Genomic DNA, 26,700 nt, shown 5'->3' with positions numbered 1-26,700 from the left:
AACAACTACTACAATAAGAACGATTAGAATAGTGGTTACAATGGAGTGCAGAAATGGAGTGAGAGAAAATCCTAATTGTTGAGCTAGCCATTTTAACCACAAGATCTTTCCACTCTCAGTTACAGCATGTAAGATTTTAACTGCATCTTTGATGGCAGATACATCCTGTTCAATCTGTTCTGAGTGTTTACCTAAAAGCAGCAAGATTGGTTAATTACAGCACAAACTCCTCCTTGTTGTGCTAGGACTGCATCCAAAGCTATTCAGTTTTGCAGAGCAAAGTAGGCTATTGACACACTTGCTCATTGAGCAGGCCTAAGGCATCAGCAGTATGGTTAAGGGCTATTTTTATCTGCCCAGAGACATTTACCAGGGCTTGCTTTTAGGGTACTGGCTTAGATCCAGGGGCACAATGGTAGCATTACCAATCCCAAATAGGAGCCTATGGCCGAGAGAAACGTTAATCATATTTCCCCAGCAATTCAAGGATCCCATGTGTGTGTTACTATCCTATCCCAGGCTCCCAATTTCTCATGAAAGACTACAATATGGGTGGAATGGTGATATTCCAAACGACCTAAGTGAGGCCCAGTGCCCTTCTTGCTTTTAAAGCAAATAGGGTACGTTTCCCTAGAGACTCCTGTTACATATCCTACTGGTTGATTCCACACTGTGAGTTGCCATTGTTTACGTCTTCCCCAGTACCTCCCCCCAGAGTTATTTTGAGGGTTATGGTAGTGGACGTCTCTGTCACCAAACCAGACTAGTCCACACTGGAAGATGTTGCTCTTTTTCCACCAATCGTTCAGGTTCAGAGGGACAAACTCAATTCCCAATCTGGTAGAGGAGTTCAGCGGGGTACACATCCAGCAATCCGTGGCACCAGCGGTGGAGACGATGGACTGGATGGTATTCCTGAGGGGATGCTTAGGTGTGGTAGAGGTCAGTGAGGTAGTCAGGAAGCTGACGAGGAGTTGAGGTGCCATGCTGTCATCTGGGTTGAAGGTAGCTACAACACAACTAGGTCTATAGCAATTACTAAAAGTCTATTAGTATTACTATGGCATATAGCAGCGTACATATATTATGTACATTAAAGTTCTTTGGTGTGTACTGATGTTACAGGTGGCTGTTGGCTTGCTTCCTCCCAGGGAGGTGTGTATTTTAGGTGGTTCCTTCTTTTTCTGGAGAGAAAACACAAGGTCAGCTGGTCTTGGATGTGATCCAAGCCTCGGTAATGGTTATTGGTTCCCTTTCAGAGTCTAAAGCAGTTCACACCCCCTCCTTTATAGGCATGTAAGGCACATGGACGTGTTCCCAGGCTGGGATGTTTGATTACAACAGTATCTCCAGGAGCGTATTTGGAATTCTTAAGTGGTGCAGTTGGGGTTGAGGGAACTTTCCCTGGAGGGAAGAATCCCTTGCTGATTGGGCTGCCCGTAGGGGTCTGCCAATTGTTTAGCCGTTGCACCACTGTATCCAATTTGTCTCCCCATGTACCATCGGTGGGCTTTAGGTGATTCTTTAACAGCCCATTCCAGCCTTCGATCATGTCATTAGACTGGGGTCGATATGGGAGGTGAAAGGTCCACTGAACTGCGTGATGGAGAGCCCACTCTTTTACCAGCTTGTTTTTAAAATGTGAGCCATTTTCAGATTGAATTTCTTGGGGTACTGGGACAATTGCTGTTAAGCGGTTTAGTCCCATAATTGTGGACAGTCCTGTTGCCAGTCAAGTTGGGTATGCAAAACCAATTCCTGAAACAACTTCCATTTCAGTCAGGAGGTACTTACACCTTTGCCTGGTAGTAGGTAGTGGGCCAATGTAATCAACCTGCCAGGTTGCCCATAGCGTTTTCCCACCTTTTAGCCTAGCAAACCGCTGTCCTTCAGCTATGTGTTTTCGGATTTTAGCACAGATAGTACAGGATTGCACTAGGTCTCCGGCCTGTTGGTGGGTGATAGGCCACCCCCCCGATATGTGCTTGCCACACCAGCTCATCACTCCCTGTGTGCCCCAGAGTCTCATGTAGCCATAGGTACAAACGTTCCCAATCTACTTGGGTGGCAGAGATCTGGGCTGCTGCATCTGCCAGGTTATTTAGCTGTGCAGCCGGGGTGTTATTCTTTTGGTGGGCTGACACATGTCCTATACTTAGGGGTTGCTGGGTGGCATGGTGGTACTCACCAGGCTTTCCCACCTTCCATAGGGATTCCTTAATTAAGGTGGAGTTCTGTGCGGTATCAGCTTTCCGGCATGGACATTCCTCTACCCACCCCGAGAACAAACAAACAATAACCAGCACATTTTTTTAAAAGATTTACATTTGGGTAGTTGAATGAAGTTCATTTATAACTGCAGGAACAGTCCTAAAGGCAGAGATCTGGTTGCCGGAACTGTCTTTACAGGTTTGCCCCCGTCATGGGCTAGGCAGACAGGGCAAGCCAGACAGTTGTTTGGGCCACTTAGGAGAATTTGGAAGCAAACCAATTTGTTTGAACAGCAGTAATCATCCCCCTGCTTTGCTTACATGAGTCAGGCTGTGGTGCATGCAAGCAAGATAAGGGAGAAGGACCTTGGGTGCAACCAGGCGGCCGTCCGGGGAGTGCCAAAGGTGTTCAGGATGCAAAAGGCATTCATCCAGTCTCCAGATAGTTTCTTCTGAATTTAGGGCCTGATCTTGGAATAGTGCAGTATCAATAAGGGTGCAATAGGAGACTGGGAATCTGTAAAAATGGGAAACAGTGAAGTGGCCCGAGAGGGGAAAGGTCTGCAGCTTTAGCTGCTGTGTCAGCCAAGGCATTTAATAAGGCAGCAATATACAGACTATTTTTGTTTTAATGAGCCCATGTGTATGCTATTAATAAGATAAGCACAAACATAAAATACAAAACCACATTTTTCATTTTAAAAAAAGAGATTCGTGATGTTTAGATTGTTCTTCAGTAACTACCAGCTTTCTGTGTTTCTGAAAGACAAAAGAATACTTTTCTACCCCCTTTTGGGGTGGCAGGTTACATCTTGGAATACTCCATTTACAACTATGCTCAGTTCTTTCTAAACTCTGCAAGCTACTCACTCTGAATTTTCTTCAGACACCTCAGAGTTAAGGACTTACTCACTTACTCTTTCCCTCAAATCACATGCTTATTTTCCAAAATGACATTTTATTGGATATTACCATTTTAAGTATTACTAAAGGGATTTAGATCTTTTATACCTAAACTTACTGTTTTTCCTATATTGGAAGGTGTCCATATCGGAAGGCATCCCCTCCTTATGGATGCACCACCAGGACAAACAGACAGACAGACAGACAAACAACATTACCCCATACCAGTCACAAAAACTAAGAAGCCTCAAACATAAAAGACAAGGAATACAGATCAGTACAGATTCTAATTGCCAGACATTTGGTAGCAGAAAACCAAAACAGCTCTTTGTTGCTGCAAGGGCAAGTTATCAGACTGTGTGACACAAACACATGTCAGCAAAACAATTAATGGAAACAAAACTCCATGACACATACACATACACCACAACATAAATGTTTACATAACTACACTTTGTACCACAAAGAGTTAAGAACTTGAGCTAAAGCTTTCAGAGTTGGGCAGTTTCTTCAAGGTCTTATAATCAGCTTTTGTGCAAGAAGCTGTTTCTCACAGCCAGATGCAACTGCTCCAATGTTCCTTTTTCCCTTTTAGTTTACAAGCAGTTCTCTGCTTACAGAACTGCAACCATAATTCCTCTGATTGTCCCCAGTTCTTTTCCAACATTTCCTTGTCCCACCCCATCCTTCCCAGGTGAATTCCTTCTCTATGTTGGGGAAATCCATGTTGTTTATCGTGACTGGTTTCATTTTGTTACTGCAGCACAGCCTGTATTACAATCCTGCCGACTACGCCGATTCTGTTAGCCGGTGGCCGGGTAATGTGCGGTGAGGTACCCACTATACCCTTGTTACCATCCCAGTCTTTAACTGCTAGAGTGCAGGGCTCCTTCACAACGGGCAGTCTGGGCCAGACTGACGGATGCCCCAGGGTCCTAAACACCCGAGTCTTTTACTGCTAGAGCAGGGAGCTCCTAGCACTCTCACTTACGGCCAGGCTGTGGTAACCAAACAGTTAAAGTTCATTTTATTGTGCCAGCTGTGTTGCAGTGACAAAGAGTAACACCAGTCAGGCTTAGATCTTAACTAGTTACAAGTTTATTAAGCTATAGTTATAAGCGTGCGGCTACAAAAAGCTATTGTCTACTTCTTTATGTTAGCAGAGTACAGGTGTTAACAGGTTGTATTACAATTCAATACCACGACGTCTTAATGCAACAGCTTCTATCTATAGAGCTCTAATTCTTTAACTGCGCGCACCAAAAGGAGACCTTAATGTGGGTACATCTTACCCTCCTTAATATGGGTATATCTCACCCTCCTTGCGTCTCTCGATACCAGCATAGCCAAGCCAGGATCGGTCACTCAGTTCCGCGGAAAGACGAATACGAGGTTGGGCGTCCCCAGTTGCGGACCTCGGGAGGCAATCACCTGACCCGACCGGCAGGTAGTTGGTGGGAATGCACTCAGAGTCAGAGTGCTGCTGGGCCCATCTTTATCCCCCCTGGGTCACGTATTCTCTTTCTTATCTATGGTGTCAGATCGTACTGGTCTGTCTTTTGTGACGCCAGTTTTTACAAGGGCAATTCTTACTTAATTGGCACTTGTAAGACAGGAGATAAAGAACTTGGGAGTACAGGACATTCTTTTACAAGGGCGGAAATTTCCCTTCTGGGATGGCTGTGTGGGCGCATCACTCCATTAATGCCAGCCAAGGGCAGTTCTCTGAGGCCCTTCGTTAACAGTTAGCCTGCTAGCCCTCTATCTGTGTTTTCAGTTCCTCAGGGTCACGATGAGCCAGCACATCTGGACCCCTTTAGGAAGGCGTCAAAGACTGTGCTGTTTAACTGCTGTTCAGTACCCTGTGTGCTCTGAGGCACCTTAGAGGGGAGGCAAAAGCTGGTCTGTAGTGGGGAGATTTTGTCTGGCTACAGCTAGGTGGATGTTTGTCTGACCCAGTGTGGCTTTTTCATGTTCTTATGTAATAAATAATGTAGGGTGCACTGCCTGACAAGGTCCTGGGTGCCTCCATAATGTCACTAATAACTAACATACAGCACCTGGCACTGCAGGGCTCTGGGCACTACCATAATACAGCTGGTAAGGAACATGCACGATGGGGACTTCGGCGGGGGCTGAGCTGTTTGGGAAAAAAAAGAAAATGGAGCCATGTCGGATCCCATTACTGAGCGATCACCCGGTGCCCTCAGGGCCACGCTTGGCCATTGGCATCTGTGTTAACCAGAGGAAAAAACTCATCCCCATTAAATCATTGTGTTGCTGCCTAGCAGCACCCGTCTCTTCTTGGGAGACTGTGGCTCTTTAGACCCAGACCTAGGGGGATGAGTATAGCTACCAGCCTTGTACCAATTTGCATCCCCCACGTCACCCACATCTTTCTGAGAATAACCCAGCAGTGCACCCACACGTCAGGCCTCATTTCTAATAAGCTGCCCTGCCCTGCCCTGCCCTTACTTTGTAAAACAGGCGTTTACGCAAACCAGGGTCTCCCCTCCGCTGGAGCGTAGTGGCTGCTGCTGGGAGGTTTCTATTCTGGTCCCAGTGGGTGTGTTTGCCACCTGCCAGAGGCTCTCAGAGAAATAAACCTTCAGAGCTGAAAGCTGGAGTCAGTTTGGTAACATGTGAAGCATATAAACTTTGTAATACAGCATGGGAGAGAGAATTTGGCCCAGAGAACTGTGAGCTGTAAGTCACCAAAGAAAGGCAACGGCTTGGCGTGCCAGAACTGGACAAAAATAACATTATTTTCAGTACCCAGCAAAGTGTTTGGCAGTGTACTATTAGGTGGAATGAAAGTGGTCATGTATGAAAAGCTGTGTAATGAGTGTGCAGGTTCTGCAGTGAAAAGCCTGTGTGTGACCTGAGAGGCTTGGTTGAAAGAGGGTTTGCCTGCCAGAGAGGGTTTGTCTTGAGTTTCATAGAGTGGATCAAATTTTGGCTGCATTCAAATAGATCAGCAAAGGAAGACTAACAGGGTTTCCTAGAAAGGGCCGGTTAAGACACAATACATTGGAGTCTAGATGCTACCTGGGAAAGCAAGTGGAGGAGAGCAGTTGACCGGCCTTTCATTGCTGGAGTGTAGCAGGGTCACATGTCTTCATCTTCTTTTCTGCAGGGTGATAGATTACTACATGCAGTTCACAGCCTCAAAGCAATATACAGGATTTACGTCACATAGAGGAAACTGTCAAGATCTCAATTTTGTTCCATTGGACACAGGTGATGACACCCCGCTCCCCACTCATGCCAAATGACAGGCCGCCGGAGTCGGGTTAAGAATTAGCCAAAAGAAAACAAAAGTTGAGCAAGCTGCAAAAGGAGCCACCAGTGACAGGGTGACTGTGATTGCCTAAGAATATGGCCTGGCTAACAAGTTTGTATATTCTGGAAACACAATCAGTGTTGGCAGCCAAGGAGGTAGAAGTAAGGTCTGGGATGGGAAGTGGAGCTGTTCTCAGCCTTGGTCTACACCAGGGAGTTTTGTTGGTTGCAAATACGCAATTCTAGCTATGATAGTTGCATAGCTGGAATCAACTTCTCTGCATGTGACTTACCTGGTCACCCACACAGAGGGAGGTCGATGGGTGAAAATTTCCCATTGACCTCCCATACTCCTGTCAACCCCAATTGGTCGATTTCATGCATTCTATCAGGCATGCAAAATTGAACCCCAGAAGATTGACCCCGAGCGGGTCGATCTTCTGAGTAATGTAGACACACCCTCAGACTGACAAATACTCAGGAATATATGGAGACTCACACAAGCGGTGACTATTATGGTGAGATCTCAACTGGGATATGCCACTGACGTTTGGGAAATGTGAGACGCCCTCTACAGAAAACACCCAGCTATTTTAAAAATAGCATTTCTGGACACCGAGCGCGATATCGAAATAGTGCCATTAGCGCTCGTTATGGCTTATTTTGAAACAGCGCTATTCCGCGTTTTAATAGCGCCTATTTCAAAATATCTATTTCAAATAGGCATTATCCCTCCTGAACTGAGGGTCACCAATTTTGAAATAATGCACCTGCTATTTTGATTTTATTTCAAAATAGCACATGCGCAGTCTAGAGGCTAGCAAAGTTATCTCAAAATAATGGCTGTTATTTCAAAATGACTGTAGTGTAACCATAGCCTAGGTGATGTTCACAGGTGGGAAAAAGTAACAGATGTCAGTGTGTCACAAAGGCGCCCCCGGCCAAGAGCTGTAGAGCTGGTGATCTGAGAACAAAGGCTGAACTGCTTTGGGCCTGTTGTGTGAATGCCAAAGAATCATATCCCTTAGATCAGGGGTGAGCAAACTTTTCTCATCACCCTCACTTTTCGTTCCTGCAATTAACAGCCCCGCAACCCAACTAATACGATGGCCGCAGAAGGTCACCAATGAGGAATTACATAGAAAGATACAGCCAAAAGAGAACCTGCTGCAGAAGGTTATAAAACAGAAGTTACATCTATTTGGCCATATCTGCAGAATGAACGATAAATAAAAAATCAAGCCCCTGGTATTCGGCATAATGGAGGGTTTGAATAGGAGAGGCAGACCCCACAGAGAATGGACAGATGATGTAGTAGATTGGTGCAGAGCTGGTCTGCACAAACTAAGCCACTCTGCACTGGACAGGGAAAGAAGGAAGGAAATAGTGAGAGAGGCATCAGACACCAACGGGCGCTGAGCCCCCGGTTACTGATGATGATGATGAACCTGTCTAATGTAAGCCAAACGGATGGAAATTTCAGTTATGTTCATATGAAAACACCTCGCTCAGGGTGGGTAAGAAGTGCTTCCCTGCTTTCAATGAGCCCTGGAGTGGCTCCCACCTTGGTGGAAGATGGAAAGGAGAAAGCTAACAGCAGCCATCTAAGAAATCCCTGCAGCCCACGTGTCACAGTGAGATTCACCTTCAGTCACTCCCTTTTCTGGCTCCTTCTGGGTTTCTCTTCTGCTAATGGAGCCTGCAGCTGGTAGCACGGGCACAGAACAGTGGGCAGTGACCCATGCAGAGCTGAGGGAGGAAGGAAGTCACACAGAGGGGAACATCACAGAGCTCCTGATAGAGCCAGGTTGCCGCTAGTGGCCACGTACGTCTGTTGAGTCCGTCTACGGGAGGTCAGCATGGCACATCTGACTGACTATGGGAACTGGATGGGCCATTTTCAAGCAAAGGGGAAGAAACCAGCAGAGCACAAAGGTAAAGGGTCTATGATCTGAGCGGGGACTGGCTACCCGGCCTTTGGGGGGCTCTTGGTGAGGCAGACCTCACAGCTGGCTTCTCATATGGGAGGACTGAGGAAAACCCAGCATGTAGCCAGGAGCTGAGTGGGGCAATTGATTGAGCAGCCTTTCTTAAACTTTCTGGGTCTGTCTACACAGCAGCATTATTCTGAACTAAGCTATTCTGGAAGAGTTTTTGTCAAAATAACACAGATACCCACAAAATACATTTCAAATGGCACGTAGCTATTTTGAAATACAGTGTCTACACATGTACAGCCAGTGGGTTTTTTTTGTGCTGGTACTTGCTGGTACTGAGTACTGGTAACTCAGCAGCCCCAGCTGTGGGATTGGCTGGGAGAAGGGAGTGGGGAGCTGGCTGAGTACTGGTTCCTCTTTTTTTTTTTTTTTTTTTTACAAAAAACAAACAACAACCAAAAAACAAACAAACCCACGGCAGACAGCCTATTTTGAACTACACCCATTGGACACACTGTGATTTATTTCAAAATAGGTTCTATTCCCTGTCTTAATGGCATCTATTTTGAAACAGCTATTGCATAATAGGCACTCTTCCTTGTAGAATGAGATCTACTAATTTTGAAATATGTCAACTGCTATTTTGAATTTCTTTCGAAATAGTGATTGCGCCGTCCAGATGCTGGGTTAATTATTTTGAAATAGCGGCTGTTACTTCACAATAACTTTGCGGTGTGACCCACCCTTGAGATCACGGAACACCAAACAATACAATTGTTCTATGTGGAACACCTGTGAAAATTTTCCTCCAAAAAATTGTCATCAGACTGAAAAAACAAAATGAAAACAAACACACAAACGAAACCCAACCAGCAACATACACAGCGCAAACAAAATGAAGTCATTTAATCAGGGGGAGTCCGGAGACTGCGTGAGTGTGCCTGTTCCCCTCACGGCAATGAAGTGGCCTTGTGTCTGGTTTTAAGACAGAAGATATAGACCATCAGCGTATTTTTCCAAAGGCTCTTGGCACACCTGCGAGTTGCTCTCGTTAAGGAACACTGCCCTAGAGGATGTAGCGCTGCCTTTCCTGTGAGTTGTACGCCCAAAGTCTTGATCACGAGTGGTTGTTAAAGCTCCGCTGGCCCATTCCATTAGAGTCAGGGTGTTACCTATTGTGTCTTGGCCAAAATCCGGCACAGGAAACCCTGGTTTCCCGTTGCTGCCCCACCCTGCCCCAAGCGCCATGGTGGTTTTAACTGAGAACTGGCTTCATCTTTCCCACCATGCATGGTTCTTAAACAGGCCCCAGTGTCTCCACCCCAGAGGGGCCTGCATCTCTACTGAGTGAAGAATCCTTGTATAATCAAACCCATGTCTCACCCCAAAGGCAGCTGCAGCTCAGACGTGGGTGAGCGGAAAATCAATAGAAACATACCCAGAGTCAATGAAGTGCCTTGGGGTGGAAGGGAGATGCGGGAGACTGCATGAATGTGCCTGTTCCCCCCACCCCCCAGGTGAAGCTGCTCCCACCTCCGGCTGAGGCAGCTCACCTGCTACCCACCCTCCCTCGTCCTTCCCACTCAAGGGGGGGTGGGGACAGGGATGCCACCAGCATGTCATGCCTGTCTCCTGTGGCGATCTCCTCTTCCCCCTGAGCTGGTCCAGCCGCTCAGGTGAGACTGAGGGGATGTGTCCCTGAGGGGCTCTGTGATCACCAGGTGTGTCTGATGACGACGACGACTATGAGAATGTGACCCTGGAGCAGCAGGGCTGTCCCAAGCCTCCACCTCTACCCCGGGACAAGAAGACCAAGGTGACCACACCAAAGCAGAAGGACAGAGGACGAGCAGGTACCAGGGCAGCCGGCCCCAGCTGTCCCGCTGTGCTGGGATCACTCTTGGGCCCCTGCTGAGAGGCTGGGGTGAGGGTGTCAGGGCAGAGCTCGGCATCCAGTGCCAGGCCCGTGGGAGCTGGTGAAGCTGGGCATTGCCTGGCTGCTCAGCTGGGCGCGGCTGGGTAAGCCCAGCGTGGGTGGAGGAGCACGGAACGAGCAGGCTCGGTACATGGACGGGGAGGCTGGGCCTGTGGCTCATGTCTGGGCAGGTGAATTTGATTCCTGACCCTGGGCCCTGCCCACAGATGCGGAGACCCTGTTAGGTGCCACGAGCGCCTGGTCAGACTCATCCTTTTCTTTCCTCAACAGGCCCGGCAGCGGCACTGTCCAGACCCCCGGAAACCAGTGAGACTCCGTCCCGCTCTTTGCTGGGGAATAGGTCGGGCCTGGGGATACGCAGCCCCTGCTGCCGGGGCAGAACTCTCCCACTTCTGCTGCCATCACCGCTGTGAGAGGTCCCCGCCATCAGGGGCAGCGCCCCACCCTGAGCTGCTGTGATATGCCTCAGCCCTGCAGTGCCCCCCTCCCCGAAGGCCAGGGCATTTCAGGCTTCACCTCCCCAGCACCCTGTTTCTCACTGAGCTCTGCGAGGGAAACCCCCACAATCCTCCGCCCAGCTCACCTGGCCCCCAGGGACCCCAGTTCATGGGGTGGGTGGGGGTGGGGGTGGGGGTGGCTTCCCCTGCCCTCCCCTCCCCCCAACACCTGCACTGGGAGGTCGCACACCATAATCCCTCCTGTTTCCTTTCAGGCCTGGCCATTTCAGTGACCTCAGACGACCCGGCCCTTAGGCTTCCCAAGCTCGGTGAGGACTCAGAGCTCTCCTTGGCCTGTGGCAGAACCGCCCTCGCCCCCCCCCCAGCCCAGGGCAGGATCCGTCCCTCCAGTCTGTTCCCAAGGCTGCCACTCCCGCTGTTCCCCAGCTGACGGTCCTTATGACCTGGCTGCTTCCCGCGTGGGCTGGTTGGAGGGGAGGTGGGGATTCCCAGCAGGGGCCCAGCCTGGCCTGGAACAGCTCAGTGCAGGGAGCCAGGGTGGCTGGGGAGGCTGAAGCCCAGCAAGGCAGGGGCTGTGTGCATGGTGAGCTGGGGAGCCCCCACCCCCCTTTGCTGCCTGGGGGGAGAGTGCAATTTTCTGGCCTTGTCCAGAGGCACTGGCTGAGCTAATGCTCTCTGTCCCCCACCCCCAGGGCTGGACCTGTCATCTGCAGCCGTGGCAGCTGCCTTCCAGCCCCCGCCAGGAGGTGAGTAGCATACGCCAGGGCAGGGGGTTCCCATGTGCCTCTGCCTTGGGTCATAGACTGTGTGTGATGGGAATCTGAAGGTGGACAGAGCCCAGCTAGCTCTAGGCTGGCAGGGGAGAGTGAGAGAAAACTGATATTCCTGGGCTGGGGGTGGGGGCGGGGGGGCTCTTCCTGCTGAGTCAGCGCTTACCCCAGTACAGCACTGGGGGGGGGGCACTGTGCTGCAGCGGCAGGGGGGAGGCTCTGTACCAGCACTCTCCTCTTACTGTCAGCACTGACCCCAATACCCCAGTGCAGCACTGGGGGGTGCTGTGCTGCAGGGAGCAGGGAAGGAGTCTCCAAAGCAGGCACCCTCCCCTTACTGTCCCGGCTGTCCCCAGTGCGAGGGGCCCTGTGCTGCAGAGAGGGGGCTCACTCCCCACAGTCAGGGCTGGCCCTAGTGCCCTAGGGGCACCGCTCTCACTTTTAGGCCAGGCCTGCAACCAGCCAGTCGTGCCAGAACATGGTCAGTTAGCAAAGCTGCCAGGGGCAGTTTTGGGGGACGCTGGGGGCTCACCTTAGCATCCTGTGCATTGTGGGGGAATTCCAGTCTCGCTCTGTGGATTCCACTTACCCCGTCAACCCACCAGGGGATTCTCCTTCCCACCCGGCCCTATGCTATACAACTCCCTAACGGCTGCAGCACTCCACCCCAGAGGTGGCTGCACTGAAGTGCTGGGAGGAATGATCTACAGTGGACACAGCTGGGCAGACAGAGCCAGGGGTCTGGCTCTTGCTTTTACCAAATGGAGGTGCTCACTGGGGAGTTACCCAGCCATCTAATGAGATGCCCTGTAAACCTCCTCTTCTTGCAATAAACCTTCTTGGTACCACCTGGTATCTCCAGCTGACTGGGGACCGACATTTCTAGGACACCCTAGAGGGAAAATCCAACACCCTTCCCACCCCACCACATTGTCTCCCCGTGTCCTATACCTGCTCCCGTCAGAGAGCTAACTGCTGCTGCTTCCCCCAGACATCGCTCCCCTCCCTAAACCATCCTTGGGGCGAGGCTACCCTGGAAGGTCCATGCTGATCATCTACTTCCTGCTGGGGATTTGCTTCCTGATGTGTGGTGTGTTCCTCACCCTGGCCCTCCTGAAAAGTGAGTCTGGGGCACTCAGGTGTGGGGTTGACAGGGAGTTTGTTTCATGGGATTGGGGTTGCTCGGGAATTTCCCATGGTGAGTGTGGGTCAGAACACTGAGGTTTTTATTCAACAAAATGTCAGGGAAGGGGAGTGGTTTCCACAGACTATTTTGCCTGTTTCAGAGAAAGTCCACACAGTGGAAAGAAGAAATATTTTGATTCAGAAATGCTTCCCAGTGCCTCACAGAAGCTGAGGTTAATTGCCACGTGTGCCCATTCTCCCCTCTGGGCTGGGCTCCTCAGTTGGACTGTGCTTCCCAGGATACACCACTGGCAAAGATTCTCATGATGCGTTGCCTCCACTTTCCAAGCCTCTTGCTCCTAAGTGCTGGTTTAGGGCCAGCTCCCTAGTTGGGCTCTTAATGCGCCATGCGGTGTGCCATGGCCTTTTCTCCTGCAGAGCGTGGGCAGTGCACCATGGGGGCTGTATGAAGGTGCATCATGGGAGATGTAGTCTGGTCAGGGCGCACAGTCCTTACAGGGGAAGAGGGCAGTAGGCATCCAAACTACAACTCCCATGAGATGCTGGGGCACAATTTCCAAATCAAAGTTTTTCTGTATTTGGATTTTCACTATAGGAGGGAAAAAAAAGTTATTTTTCTATGTAAAAATGTCTGTGGCGCAAGTCTGGCAGTTTGGCACTGCCCCTTGGACTTGGGCTTCAGCAGATTGGAAGACTGCAGGGTAGAGTGACCAAATGCCCCGTATTGAGTGGGATGATCCCATATTTCGGGCATCAAAAAGGTGTCCCAACTTATTTTTTTAAAGGGACGAATTGTCCCATATTTAGGCTCTCAGGGTCTGGGGTGGGGGCAAGAGGGCCCGTGGCCACCGCTTCCCTGGGGCTCGGGGCAGGGAGCACCCATAGCTGCTGCTTCCCCCGGGCTCTGGGCTGGGATCACCTGTGGCCACCACTTCCCTGGGGCTCTGAGCCAGGAGCACCCCCGGCTGCCACTTCCCCAGGGCTTGGGGGCGGGTGAGGAGCGCCGGCTCCACAGGGCTTGGTGCTGCCAGGAGGAGCTGCCCCTCTCCCCCATATCTCTCTGTCCCGTATTTGGGACAGGGAGACATTGTTGCCCTACTGTAGGGGAAGAATCTGTAGCAACTGTACATCTCAATAGCAGAGGCTCTGCACCGGAGCCAGAACTCGTATTCCCAAAGCAGGAGGTTTAAATTCTGCTCTCACTCGCCCTGATGGAAATCAGGCATCACTCCACTGAAACAGCAGAACAGATGTGCTGTAAGTGTGACTGGCATCCAGCTCACAGGGCGGGATGGCCCCAAATGGAAGAGGCCAAACGTGCGAAGGAAGCACTCAGCAGGGCTGGACCTGAAAGGATCCATACCCAAGCTAAGCAGCAAAAGAGCAGAGAGCAGCTGAATGAGCTGTAAGAGCGAGGGCTGGATTTACTGAACTCCACGCATGGTCTATACACACGAGGAGTCATCACCAATACTTCCTCTAATTTTTTCCATCCATGGGCGGGATACATTTTGTTTGCATGAACCAAGGCAGACGCAGATGTGGGCGGTATACCACCGATAGGAATACCAGCTGCTTGATGTGGGCGGCTGGATGTGCTCTGCTAACCAGCTGGGTGGCATTTGAATCTCTCCTGGGTGACTGCCTAAGCACTCAGCTGAGAGGGAATGGTGCTCATCAGCTAAGAGTAACGGGGGGTGGTGGTCTACTAATAGTGCGGCCAACTCTCACAATATCTGGGGTTTGCCTTAAAGCCCCAAAGGCCCAACGCTTGGGGTCTGGAAAGGAATAGCTGGAGAACACAGTCTCTAAGGGGTCTTGTGGGTTAGGTCCCTTCCCCCTACTCTGTGTTTCTCATGGCATTGCAGATTGGAAGCACTTCACGGCAGGCCCTGTCTGTTCTATGTTTGTCTGGCGCACATGTAACCCACACACCTAGCCCTGTTCCCTGCCCCACGCAGTGGCTCCTAGACCACTTACACAGAGAAAGAATGGGTTTCCTCTACAGCCGTAGCTGAGTGCCAGCTGGCTTAGCACTGCAACAGCAGAGGTGGCAGATTCAAGTTCACCAGTGAGTGGTTACATCCAGTCCAACGGGGTGCCACTTGTGGCTGTTCCCTAGGTGTTTCCTTTGTACATGTGATTGCTAATGACTTCAGAGGCCAGGAGACAACCAAGAGGCATCCCCACTGTTACTTTAAAAAGTTTCATGGGGCTGGTTGGGGATGTGTTTGGGATTCATAACCTTTTGAAAAACTGGCAGTGGACAAGCTGCCAAGGACAGCACCAGGCAACCCCCCCTTGCTCCTCATCGAACAGATTCCCCCAGTGTGGGGTGAAATCAGGCCATTTTGGGGGTGGAGCAGTTTCTGGTGTAAAGGATGCCCAGGCAGATCCCACCCTGGCTCTTTGCTCTTCTCCCAGGCCCAGAGCCACAGCAAGATTCAGAAGCGCTGAGCTTCCACCTTCCCCAGAGGACAACTAATGGTAAGTAAATGCTACTTACTGATCTAGCCCAGCATGTTTGCCTCTGGCTAAGCATAGACGCTGGCTGGCTGGGAGCTCTGTAGCTGATCATTAATTGCGTAGCAGCATGTGACACGCTGCCACATTCTGCTAGGTTATACTGTGTAAATCTGGAATAACTCCATTGGCTAGTCTGATTGAGATTAGAATCCAGTCCAGGGTCAGGAGGCTCCTGTCTCAAGGGTAGCTTGTATTGGCACAGGTTGAGGTATGGGTACCTGTCTCCAGGCTAACTGTTATTGGCCCTGATTGAGGTACGGGCTTTTAATGTAAGTTGCAGAACAATTTGATGTCTGAGCTGGGAAATTCCCACTGGGTTTCAAAAATAAGCTCCGCCCTGTTTTAGAAGTTTTCCATCAAAGTGTTTGTCTCGCAGAGTTTTTTTGGAAACTAAAGACACCCTTGGTCTCCAAAGCCAAAACATTTTGATTTTCACAAATGCTAACGCAGCAAGACAGGCAGGGGTGGCTGGGTGGGTATGAAAGACCGTGATGGGGTGGCACATGGGCATGCTCACACAAGATCTCAAATAGCCAAACAGTAAAAATCTGTTCTGGTCTGGCTATGGTCTGAAGAAGTGGGTCTGTCCCACGAAAGCTCACCTAATATATTATTTTGTTAGTCTTTAAAGTGCTGCTTGACTGCTTTTTTGTTTTGATAGTAAAAACACATTTTCAGTTAAGAAATTAGAAACTTGACCAAAATGTCAGTGTTTTCCCAGGTTTCCTATGTTTTAAAGCTAATTTGAATTAACAGACTCAAATGAAAACCTCTAACCAGCCCTAGTTGCTACATAGAAAATAGCTCTAGTTCTCCATTCTCACCATCACAGGCTGAAACGCCTGGCTCTCTAACACACCAGACACAACCATCCCTCCAAAGGCACCATTTCATCACAACTCCCTACATAACTCCTGCTCTGAGAGTGGTCAGACTCAGTTTATATCCCCCGGCACCTTACCAGCATGCCTTGCCCATCTTTAATGCTGGTGACTCTCTCTAAACTACAACTCCCAGAATCCTTCTACTCAGGGTGGAAGACAGGAACAGGGAAGAGCTGGACCTGAAAGTTCTCTTAAAGGGCCAGCACACCATGAGCTGCCCCCATTTGCAGTAGATTTGCTTGGGTCGTTTGTAGTGGGGTGATGTGAATCCAGCCTTGCGCTGATTCCCAAGGCATCCAGGCTTGCTGCCCATCTGGTTGTCACCCACACAATCTGGTTGTTGGCCTCCATGGCTGGGTGCCAAGGAGGGCTGCCCAGTGTCTGGTTTTCAGGACCTGGCATCCTGTCTGGCACGCAAATTCAATGGCAGCAATGGATAATGAACCCACAATTGGTCTGGCTCATCTGCTGCTTCCTCCCACCTACAGGCAGGCTCCTTGGGGAGGGATCCAGCAAATGATGGGGGATGGGGGTAGAGGAGCGAGTAGTAGGGGTGGGGCCTTCGACGAAGAGGCAGCGCAAAGGCAGGGCCTTGGGGAAGAGGTGGAGCAAGGGCAGAGACTCATGGAAGAGGCAGAGCAGGGTCGGAGCCATTGGGGTCCAGTTACCAGTAGTTGGAAAAGTGGCAAGACCAGTGGGGGTGGATGAGAGGAAGAGATGGACGAGGCTTTTTTTAAATCAGCAAAATCATCCAAAGTGCAGGACATGGTGATGGGGAACTTCAACTCTCCAGATATCTGTTGGGAAAATAACCCAGCAGGGCCCAGATTATCCAGCGGGTGGTTGGAACGGTTTTGGAAACAATTTTGGAAAGCTACTGGGGTGGAGGCTGGTCTAGCTTTGATTTTGACAAATAGGAAGGATCTGGTTGAGCATTCAAAAGTGGAAGGCAGCTTGGGGAAGTGATCATGAAATGGTGGAGTTCATGATTCTATGTAATGGTAGCAGGGAGAACAGCAAAATAAAGACAATAGATTTCAAGAAGTCGGACGTTAGCAAATACAGGGAGTTGGTAGGTAAGATCCCACGAGAAGCAAGCCTAAGAGGGAAAAACAATTGAAGACAGTTGGCAGTTTTCCAAAGGGACATTGCTAAGGGCCCAAGAGCAAACTATTCCTCTACAGTACATAGAAAAGATAGGAAGGACAGCAAGAGCCCACCCTGGCTTAACCAGGAGATCTTGCATGATCTAAAAATCAAAAAGGAGTCCTATAAAAATGGAAACTAGGTCAAATTACGAAGATGAATATAAACAACACAAGTCAACAGGGGTGAAAGGAGAAAGGCCAAGGTATAAAATAAGCTCAAACCAGCTAGAGGCATAAAGGGTAACAAGAAACATTCTAGAGTTACATTAGAAGCAAGAGGAAGACCCAGGACGGGGCGGGCCTGTTACCTGCTAAAGAGGGAAAAGCAACAGAAAAGGCAGAAATGGCAGAGATGCTCTGTGACTTCTTTGTTTTGGGCGACTGGGTGCCTAGCCAGTGCAAATGGGGTTAAGTTCAGAAGGTAAAATAGGAAAAGCCCAAGTTAACAATTACTTAGACAAGGTGGATATCTTCAAATCACCAGGGCCTAATGAAATGCATCCTAGAACTGACTGAGGAGCTATCTGAGCCATTAGCTCTCATCTTTGAAAAGTCATGGAAGTTGGGAGAGATCCCAGGAGACTCGGAAAAGGGCAAACACAGTGCCTGTCTATGGAAGGGAAATAAGGACAGCCCAGAAAATCACAGGCCAGCCAGCTTAACTTCTGTGCCAGGAAAGATGGGACTCTCATTCAGTAGATAAACCAGATGGTTTACTAGTTGACAGGGACAGAGCGTAGAACAGACCTGTCAGCACAGAAACCATAGGCAGTCAGTACAATCCATCCTGGGGAGTGGGACCCCAGAGGGGGTCTCCCAGCCAGGGCCCTGGTCCTCCTTCCTCCCTCTCCGGCCAGATGAGACTCCCCCGTTCCATTGCCTAGTTCCAGTTCAAAGCAGCCAGGCCCCTCTGTCCTCCTTTGTCCTGTTTCCAAGGGATGAAAAGCATCACCTGGTTGTCTAGGTTACAAAGAGCAGGGAGAGCCATTGCCTACGTGTGAGAAGCCATCATAGCAAAGCTCCCATCACCACTGTGCGCTGATGCTGTGCCAAGGGAAACTGAGGCACCCACCTAATGTTGATGACAAGTAGGAAATGCCAGCAACCTAATCAGGGGAATAAAATCCATACCGCCTCCCCGCCCCACTTTGTCACAGTAATAGGGAACAGTCACTAGGGATTTGTAAAGAACAAATAATCTCAAAAAACCAGCATGATCACCGCCACCTCCTAACGCGAAAGTGGGCCCCTCACATGGTGCACGACGCCGACTAGCCTGTTTGTGGAGACCTTTCCCTTCTCCTGATCCCAAGGGCTGTTCTGTCTGCAGTGTCCCAGCAGCTCGCCGAAGCCAGACGGAATTGGGAGAAGATCCAAGAGGAGGTTGAGGCACTGAAGAAAGCTGTAGGTGAGAGAATTGGAGACATGCTTCTGCCTACCTCGGAACTGGAGGTTCTGTATCCATCTGGAGCTAAGGACATAGGCAAGGTTTTTATTAGGTGTTTTAATTAGGAGCCCCAACCACTGTTCCTGCTAATTTTTTCCATCCATGTGTGGAATAAATTTTACTATGTGCACCAAGGCACGTGGGGATGTGCACCACCAATAGACACACACACTGCCAGCTGTATGCGCTCTGCTAATTTCCTGGGTAGCACCTGGCTCTCTCCTGGGTGGCCGCCCACGTGCTCAGTTTACAGGGGACACTAATGACCCCAGTGTGCTAGGAGCTGTACATTATTGTTTTACAGTAGGTGTGTTAGAAGTTGTATGTTGTTAGATATTTTACGGTAGCTCCAAGGAGTCCCAGCCTGTACTAACACAGATCAAAGAGCTTCCAGCCCAAGAAAGTCACATCTCTGAATACATGTTTCCACTGAGGGCTCTGGGCTGTCCCCGGCCTGCCTTGCTGGGCTCTCAAAGCACACAGTGGCTGCAGAGAAAATGCAGAGAAGATTTCTGATGTTCTCTGGCCTGGGGGATGCAGGGAGCCACCCCAAATTATCAGAACAGTCCCTTTCAGTCTCCAGGAGGGATTCTGCCACTCCCGTCTTTCTGCTGTATGAATCTCCTTCCTGTTCCAAAGGAGCAGCCCTGACCTCTCCAGCACAGCCTGGGCTCCACAGCACTGTAAAGATATTGGTCCGTTTAAAGCTGTATAGCCCCCCAGTTGTTCTAGTATAAAGATGCTTGTAGCAGTACAGACGTTCCTAAACAGGGAGGCAATACACTGTAGCTGCATCTACATGTGCACGCTACTTCGAAGTAGCGGCACCAACTTCGAAGTAGCGCCCGTCGCGTCTACACGCGTTGGGCGCTATTTCGAAGTTAACTTCGACGTTAGGCAGCGAGACGTCGAAGTCACTAACCTCATGAGGAGATAGGAATAGCGCCCTACTTCGACGTTCAACGTCGAAGTAGGGACCGTGTAGACGATCCGCGTCCCGCAACGTCGAAATTGCTGGGTCCTCCATGGCGGCCATCAGCTGGGGGGTTGAGAGATGCTCTCTCTCCAGCCCCTGCGGGGCTCTATGGTCACCGTGGGCAGCAGCCCTTAGCCCAGGGCTTCTGGCTGCTTCTGCGGCAGCTGGGGATCTATGCTGCAGGCACAGGGTCTGCAACCAGTTGTCAGCTCTGTGTATCTTGTGTTGTTTAGTGCAACTGTGTCTGGGAGGGGCCCTTTAAGGGAGCGGCTGGCTGTTGAGTCCGCCCTGTGACCCTGTCTGCAGCTGTGCCTGGCATCCCTATTTCGATGTGTGCTACTTTGACGTGTAGACGTTCCCTTGCTGCGCCTATTTCGATGTTGGGCTGAGCAACGTCGAAGTTGAACATCGACGTTGCCGGCCCTGGAGGACGTGTAGACGTTATTCATCGAAATAGCCTATTTCGATGTTGGCTGCACGTGTAGACGTAGCCTGTATGTGTAAGAGGCACCTTGGAATCGGTATCATCAGGTCAGCTCTAAGGGTTGCACTGGGATACCTGCATCATTTTAAAAAAATAATCAGATCCTCAAGTTAAATAGTTATACTGATACAAAGGCATGTGTAAGGCTGGTCTTAAGGAGAATCTCCATCAGCAGTACTGGGTCTACAACACACAGCTAAACTGTAGAAGGCAAGGAAGATGTAATAATTCCAGCTAGGTCTACAGTGATGTGTATCAGTAGATGTCAAAGCACTTTGCAAAGCAAGGCAGTATCATTAACCCAATTAACTGATGGGAAAACTGAGGCATGGCGGGGGGTGGGGGTGGGAAATGACTTACCCCCTGTCACCCAGTAGCAGAGCAAAGGCTTGAATTTACACCCAGAGCCCCAAGCCAGTGTGGTACCCACCAATTCACAACGCCTTCCTCCTAGCTGGGGGTTTACTCTCCATCACATCCTGGCAGGATCCTGCTGAGCAGTGGCTGCCTTGAAGGACTTTAGACAAACTCTTAGGAGGCAACCTGGATCATTTAATTAGGGGAGAAGCAATTAAAAAACCTCCAGAGTGAGCTATTTTTAAAGAAACCTGCACAGAAAATGGTTCTCAACCAACCTCTCGAGCGGCTGGTTCAGCTCCAAGGACTAGGAGATCCCTATTTGGATTCTTTAAGTAGGACTTCAACCGCTTGGTACTGGCTCTCTGCAGTCCCCTAAAGGGTCTGATCCTGACTCACTCCAGAGCACATTGCTGGTAGGCAAGAGGGAATCACAGGTTAGTGGGGCACTGGTGTCACAGCCCTGCACTCATCCACTGCCCAGAGTAAGGGACAGATTTAAGACTTGGATGGAGCACGCTGCACTATGGGTATTCTCTGCTTCCCAGAGGTAGCAGAAAATGAGTTAGAGCAGCCCAGAGGCTGCTGTGACTGTCACCAGGTGTCCAGACATTGCCTAGGAGACTTTGAACAGGGACTGTGGCATCTAAAGGCAGCCTAGTACAGGAAATGCAGAGACGACCATGCTGTTTTTTGGCTGCTAACCTTCTTTCCTCCTCCAAACCAGGCTCTGACTATCTTTTGGTCTCTGCGGAGGTGGCATCTGGGAAGGAATTTCACCGTAAAGTCCAAGTGCAGATCGCAGAATTACAGAAAAGAGTCGGTGAGGGGCACAATGCTGGCTGCCACGCCCGCTGTCCGGCTGAAGTCGGAGGGAGGTGGCAACACAGACTGGCACATTGGCCAGGTGCTTGTGGGAGTGCTTAGCACAGAGCAGCTCCCATCGCTCTCAGGGGAGAGTCTCTTATTCTCGCTGGGAGTTGCAGGCTGATGGATGCTTTGTGCCGACCTCAGGCCCACCAGAGCTGCTGGCTATGGCCAAGCCCTGTGGATCGATCTCTGCATAGCTATGGTGCCCTGGGAAGGAGTCCTGGAACCCAGGCTGGCGGAGAGGTGCTAACAGAGCTGGACTGGAGAAAGGGGCAGGGCTGGGAGTCAGAACTCCTGAGTCCATTGCCTGGCTCTGAATTGGGTTATTCTGGCTTTTGCTTCCTAGAATCTGTCTGTTCCAATTGCCCACGTGGCTGGAAATGGTTCCAGAGAACCTGTTACTACTTTTCAGACTCTACAAAAACCTGGGGTGAGGCTCATCAGTTCTGTTTGGAATACGGGGCTCACCTGGTGATCATTAACACCAAGGAGGAACAGGTAAAGCATCTGGCCGTGCTCCTGGTGTACCCCCACCAGGCCGGGCATTTGCACAGACGCCCAGCAACAGTAATCCCAACTGGGTGGGACCAGGCAATGAAGGAGCAGTGAGACCAACTGGGCCCAGCCCTTTGAACCCACCTGCAGGTGCAGGGCTTAAAGTCCTCCCAGACTCTGCTAGCCAGGCCATGCAATCAGCTGTGTGTTAACTAACCTCTGAGGACACCCTGGGCTAATATTCCCAGCAGATAAACAGTGCCACATCCGTGGTGCCTTTGCACATACCTGAAAACCACCCCAAGTGAGGCTTTGTTTGCCAGTGCTTTAGGTAAACTACTGCTACAAGGGGAGTAGCTAACAGCACCGGGAGCGCGGCTTCTAGCCCTGTAGCCCAGTTTGCACTGTGCTCGGGTGTGTGCGTGGTGGGGACAGGGGTGGGGCGTGTTTTCACTCCTGGGGCCAGAAAGTTGCAGCGCAGTCAGGTGGCAGTGTAGATTTAGCCAAAATGTCTGAGTAGCGAGGGGAAAACCTGCCAGGACTGGAGAATACAAGTAGGGACAGAGTTGGAATTGCAGGTTTGTGCAGACTCCTGTCGTGGCTGGGCTCTTTTCTGGGTCCTGTTTTGGCAGAGCTGGGTGGACTAAGCAACCTCTTGGGTCCCTTCCAGCCCCCCATTTCTAGGATCCCCAGGGTGTTTTTGCAGTTTCTGGGGGGAGAGGAAACCTCTGTGATTCTAGCACTGGCTCCTCCCGGAGCCCCAGTATTTCACTCCCCTCCACAAGGATTTCTCCAGGCGCCCCAGCCCCAGGACTCAGGCCTCACACACCCCATTGTTCAGGGCTGAGAGCCGGACCACGACCACACCAGGCAGGGTTACCATATTTGAACTTTAAAGAGGATTCTCCTGAGAGGGAGTGTATCTGTATCAGCATCTACCAACTCACATATGACTGTTATAGGCCGTGTCTACACATGCCCCAAACTTCGAAATGGCCACGCAAATGGCCATTTCGAAGTTTACTAATGAAGCGCTGAAATGCATATTCAGCGCTTCATTAGCATGCGGGCGGCCGCGGCGCTTCGAAATTGACGCGCCTCCTTTTCGAAAGGGCCCCGCCTACTTCGAAGTCCCCTTATTCCCATGGGGCACGTGTAGACGTAGCCATAGTCTGTCTCGTACATCAATACAATATAAGTCGGTAGATACTGATACACTTCCTCTCAGGGGTGTCCTCTTTAAAGGTCAAACATGGCAACAACCCTACACACCAGCTCATTTCAGAAAGCAAGCTTCCAGGAACAGTCACTGCTGGTTTTGACATGTCTATCATAGTTACACCCCTCTGAGTACATCAGACCAGTCAATGGCTTTTTCACCTTCAGGAGGAAGGGTACAGCCTGGGGAAACTGAGGCATGGAGCAATGTAGCAGCTTGGCCTAGAGCACATGGGGAGTCAGTGGAAGAATTAGGACTTGAACCTGACACTCCAAAGTCCCAGGCCACTACCCTGCTGTAATAGGACCGGTGTCATTTGCTGGCCCCTGAAAGGCTCTGAAAGTTCATTTCAGGTCACATAGATTCAGTTATTGGAGCACTGTAGGTCCGGTCTGCTGGGGCCCACCTGCTGGGACATGGGCCCTTGGAGACCAAAAGCTCCAAGATGGACCCCACTAAGCCCACACCACCTGTTGTTTTGTGGCTCAGGGACAAAGGCCGTTCTCCTTCCTGTGGTCCCTTGAGGGCCCCCCCACACCTAACTCAGGTAGGCTGTGGTGGCAAACTGTCCCGGGATGAATCCCAAAGGAGGCGGTCTCAAATTTCTGTTCCTTTGCTTCTGTCCACGTCACCTGACCAGCGGGCTGCCTTCCATTGGCAAGTCCCAAGCCTCTGGGATGCAGGTTCGAATGTCTGGGCCTTTGTTCATAGCCCATTCATCCTGGCCGGGGCTGCATTCACACCTCTTGTGAAGCTTAGCAGGAGAACGTTTTCTACCACAGCTCCATAACTAAGACCTATAACTTTACCTACACACACGATGCAGCCGTAGAAGTAGCATACCTAGATTCAGGGCATCCTCAGCTTTCATTAGACACTTCCCATAGCCCCCCAGCACAATATTTGGGGCCAATAGATACACTGGGCACATAAAATGGCTTCCAGACCCAATATAACAGTCCATTCACGTGACACCTGCCTGGTGACAGCAAAGCACCTGGCCTGACCCCCACGTTCCCCTTAGTCTGTTCTTGTCTCTTGCAGGACTTTCTGGTGAAGAACCGCGGGACATCCCGGGTGTACTGGCTGGGGATGACGGACCAGGCAACAGAAAAGAGCTGGGTCTGGGTGGATGGCACCTCTGTGGTTCTTAGGTGAGTGGGGTGATAGGCTCCAGGCCCCCTTGTCCCACCCCTTGTCCCCCTCTGTGGTCTCCATGGGGCTCTGCTCTTCTCCACAGTTTTTGGAGCTCCGGGGAGCCCAATAACCACCAAGAAGAGGACTGCGGCACCATGGCAACAGACGGGCGCTGGAATGACATAACGTGCCACATGACAGACTACTGGATCTGCGAAAAGCACTGGCTTTGCTAGCACCTGGCTCGGCTGCCAGCCCCTGCCCTTCCTGAGCCCTAGCCATGACCAGGCCCTGCTCCAGCCAGTTGCCCTGTCCTGATGGCTGTGAGACAATCTGCCTAAGCCGTGTTGCTCCTGGCTGTGTGTCTGTCTCAGGAGTCGTTCCAGATCCCTTGGGGCACGGAGGTGGGGGTGGTGTTCCTGCCCTGTTTGCTGGTGTGGGGGAGAGGTGGGAGCCAGGCAGACTTGAGTTCTAGTCCTCCTGGGAGCTTGGACAACTCCCTTCCCCATGCCTCAGTTTCCCCTTGCGCTGGATTAGTGGTTAAGGTGGTACTTCCTCTGAATTTTGGATGACTGTGTGAAACTGCACCCGGGAAGGCCTGTGGGTGGGAGGGTGAGTGCCCCAGGAGGTAGCAGGGTTGGCACATCTCTGCCAGGCCACACACACTGCAGACGGACCGGCGCTGAGCCTCAAACACTTGAGGGCAATGAGTTTGCAGTGCTTGGGAGTCGTTGCTGATCTTGTCTGAGATGAGGGGGGTTTGGAGGCAATGGAAAGTTACCAAAGGGCAGAAGGAAAGAAGCAAGTGGTTAAAATGAGTTTTCTGCCAAGAGTATTCTCAGGGACAGACCACCTTGCACCAAATTCAGGACTGATCTGCACTAGAAAATCACGCCCCCCCAGCTAATGTAGTGAAGCCCATTGAACACCAAGAACTCAGTTGGCAGAATAATTCTTAAGCTGATTTAGTATCACCACTACAGGGAGAGCCAAACCTGGGACTGCTAGGCTTGAGTAGAGGAGCCTCTACCATTTGAGCTAACAGCCAGCTAGCTAGCAGGCTGTCTCTCTGTAAGTGGTCTAGGTGTGAGTGCACGGGACACTGACCTGCACCCCAATGGGTGTGGGTTACATTAACACTGCCCAGCTCGGGGGAGCGGGGTGGGGGACAGATTTCCTCTAGTGACGGGACAAACCCTCCCAGTAAGGTGCCATCTCCAAGGACGTGCTGCAGCTGTGCTGCCGGAGTGCTTTAAGTGTACACAATGCTGAAGGTGAGGGAGGATGTAGGGCCAAGGGCCAGAAACAAGCAATGGGCGGTGGAAGTTGCCTGATCACAGATGAACCCCAAGGACTCCCAGGGGGACTAGTGAGCGATGGAGCCTGGGTGGCCAAACACATGGATGCAATGTACAGGCTGACTTGGCCTGTTTTTTGTTTTCCCAGTAATCCACTCACTCACGGTAAGCTACAGCACAACAGTGCAACTCAGTGGGTAGGAAATTTGTCCAAGCCTTAACAGGTACATTCTGGGTCTTTGTCCCACTCTGAGAGGTACCTTCCCAGAGCAGCCTCAGGAGTGCTCGGATTCAGGGGAAAAAAAAAAAAGAGGAAGAACAGAGCAAGTTAAGGAACTGGGATGAATTGATGGGTTGGATTTCTGTGAAGTGCAAAGAATTTCATAACTTGTAAAAGCATCCTTGAAATACTCCTCGCTGAGAACTGTGCCTTTTGGGAGCAGACCTTCTATGGCTGGTGAGTGCTGTGCTAGATGGTTTTCCAGGTGCTGGGGTACTGTTCAGCCTTTCCTCCTGATTAGTGTCTTTTAGGAATAAACTTGACTGATATTGTCTGGTCCCTTGAATATATTTCATAAAGAGCTGAATATAGTCAAGCTATTGACTGGATGAGGTAGTGGCTGCTTTTGGGCTGTTTTATGCATGTATGGGTTTTTTTCTCCAATGAATTCATCCAGAATAATGATCAAGTGCAAAACACTGTGGTCCCCAAGGACAAAAGCTTTTCTCAAAGTGATCACTCCATACACAGACCTTTCCTTGTTTTCCTCAAAGACACACAGCACAAGCCCTTCAAAAGCAAGAACCAAAAGCCAGGGACTTACCAGGGACACTGGTTTTATAACACACCAAGCTAACTACGCTAAACCCTTTATGCATAACAATCTACCCCCCACTGCACGCTTCATTTCCAGTGACCACCTGCCCAGTGGCTGACCCCTTCTGCTAAGCAGTTGGTTTGCCCTAACTAGCCCTTTGCTCACTCTGCATCCTTCCCCAAAGCTGAAGAAGGGCTCAGGGTTGCTCAAAAGCCTTTTCTTGGTGGTCACTTGATAACAAGTAGGATGTCTTCATGTCGCACTCCTATTTGTGAGTGTGCCAATGGCTGACCAGCTCAATTCTGGAGCTGCAGGTCTAATCCCAGAAGGGGCAGGTGTTGGAGCGGTGCAGGGCAGTTTTCTGTGGCTCTTTTCTCCTCCCCCTCTCCTCATCTGCAC

At 50.6% G+C, this 26,700-nt stretch overlaps 1 protein-coding gene across 1 annotated transcript; it reads left to right on the top strand.

The window, feature by feature from the left end:
• Nucleotides 1-8,140: 8,140 nt before the first annotated feature.
• On the top strand, nt 8,141-26,017 carry LOC142003235 (C-type lectin domain family 17, member A-like). The gene is made up of 12 exons (XM_074979988.1): nt 8,141-8,330; nt 10,054-10,185; nt 10,539-10,574; nt 10,981-11,034; nt 11,419-11,472; nt 12,488-12,616; nt 15,067-15,129; nt 18,531-18,608; nt 21,192-21,287; nt 21,681-21,832; nt 24,093-24,202; nt 24,289-26,017. Exons 1-12 carry the CDS (start codon nt 8,255-8,257, stop codon nt 24,419-24,421), a joined length of 1,113 nt encoding a protein of 370 aa, XP_074836089.1. The 5' UTR covers nt 8,141-8,254; the 3' UTR covers nt 24,422-26,017.
• Nucleotides 26,018-26,700: the final 683 nt, after the last annotated feature.

This window comes from Carettochelys insculpta, chromosome 29 (assembly GCF_033958435.1).
Source record: "Carettochelys insculpta isolate YL-2023 chromosome 29, ASM3395843v1, whole genome shotgun sequence".
NCBI classification, from domain to species: domain Eukaryota; kingdom Metazoa; phylum Chordata; order Testudines; family Carettochelyidae; genus Carettochelys; species Carettochelys insculpta.
This window is presented reverse-complemented; position numbering and strand designations above follow the sequence as displayed.

Coding starts and splice junctions, on each gene's coding strand:
- LOC142003235 (XM_074979988.1), top strand. CDS start 8,255: ATGGCACATCTGACTGACTATGGGAACTGGATGGGCCATTTTCAAGCA. Junction 8,331..10,053: donor GAAACCAGCAGAGCACAAAG/GTAAAGGGTCTA, acceptor TGTGATCACCAG/GTGTGTCTGATGACGACGAC. Junction 10,575..10,980: donor GTCCAGACCCCCGGAAACCA/GTGAGACTCCGT, acceptor GTTTCCTTTCAG/GCCTGGCCATTTCAGTGACC.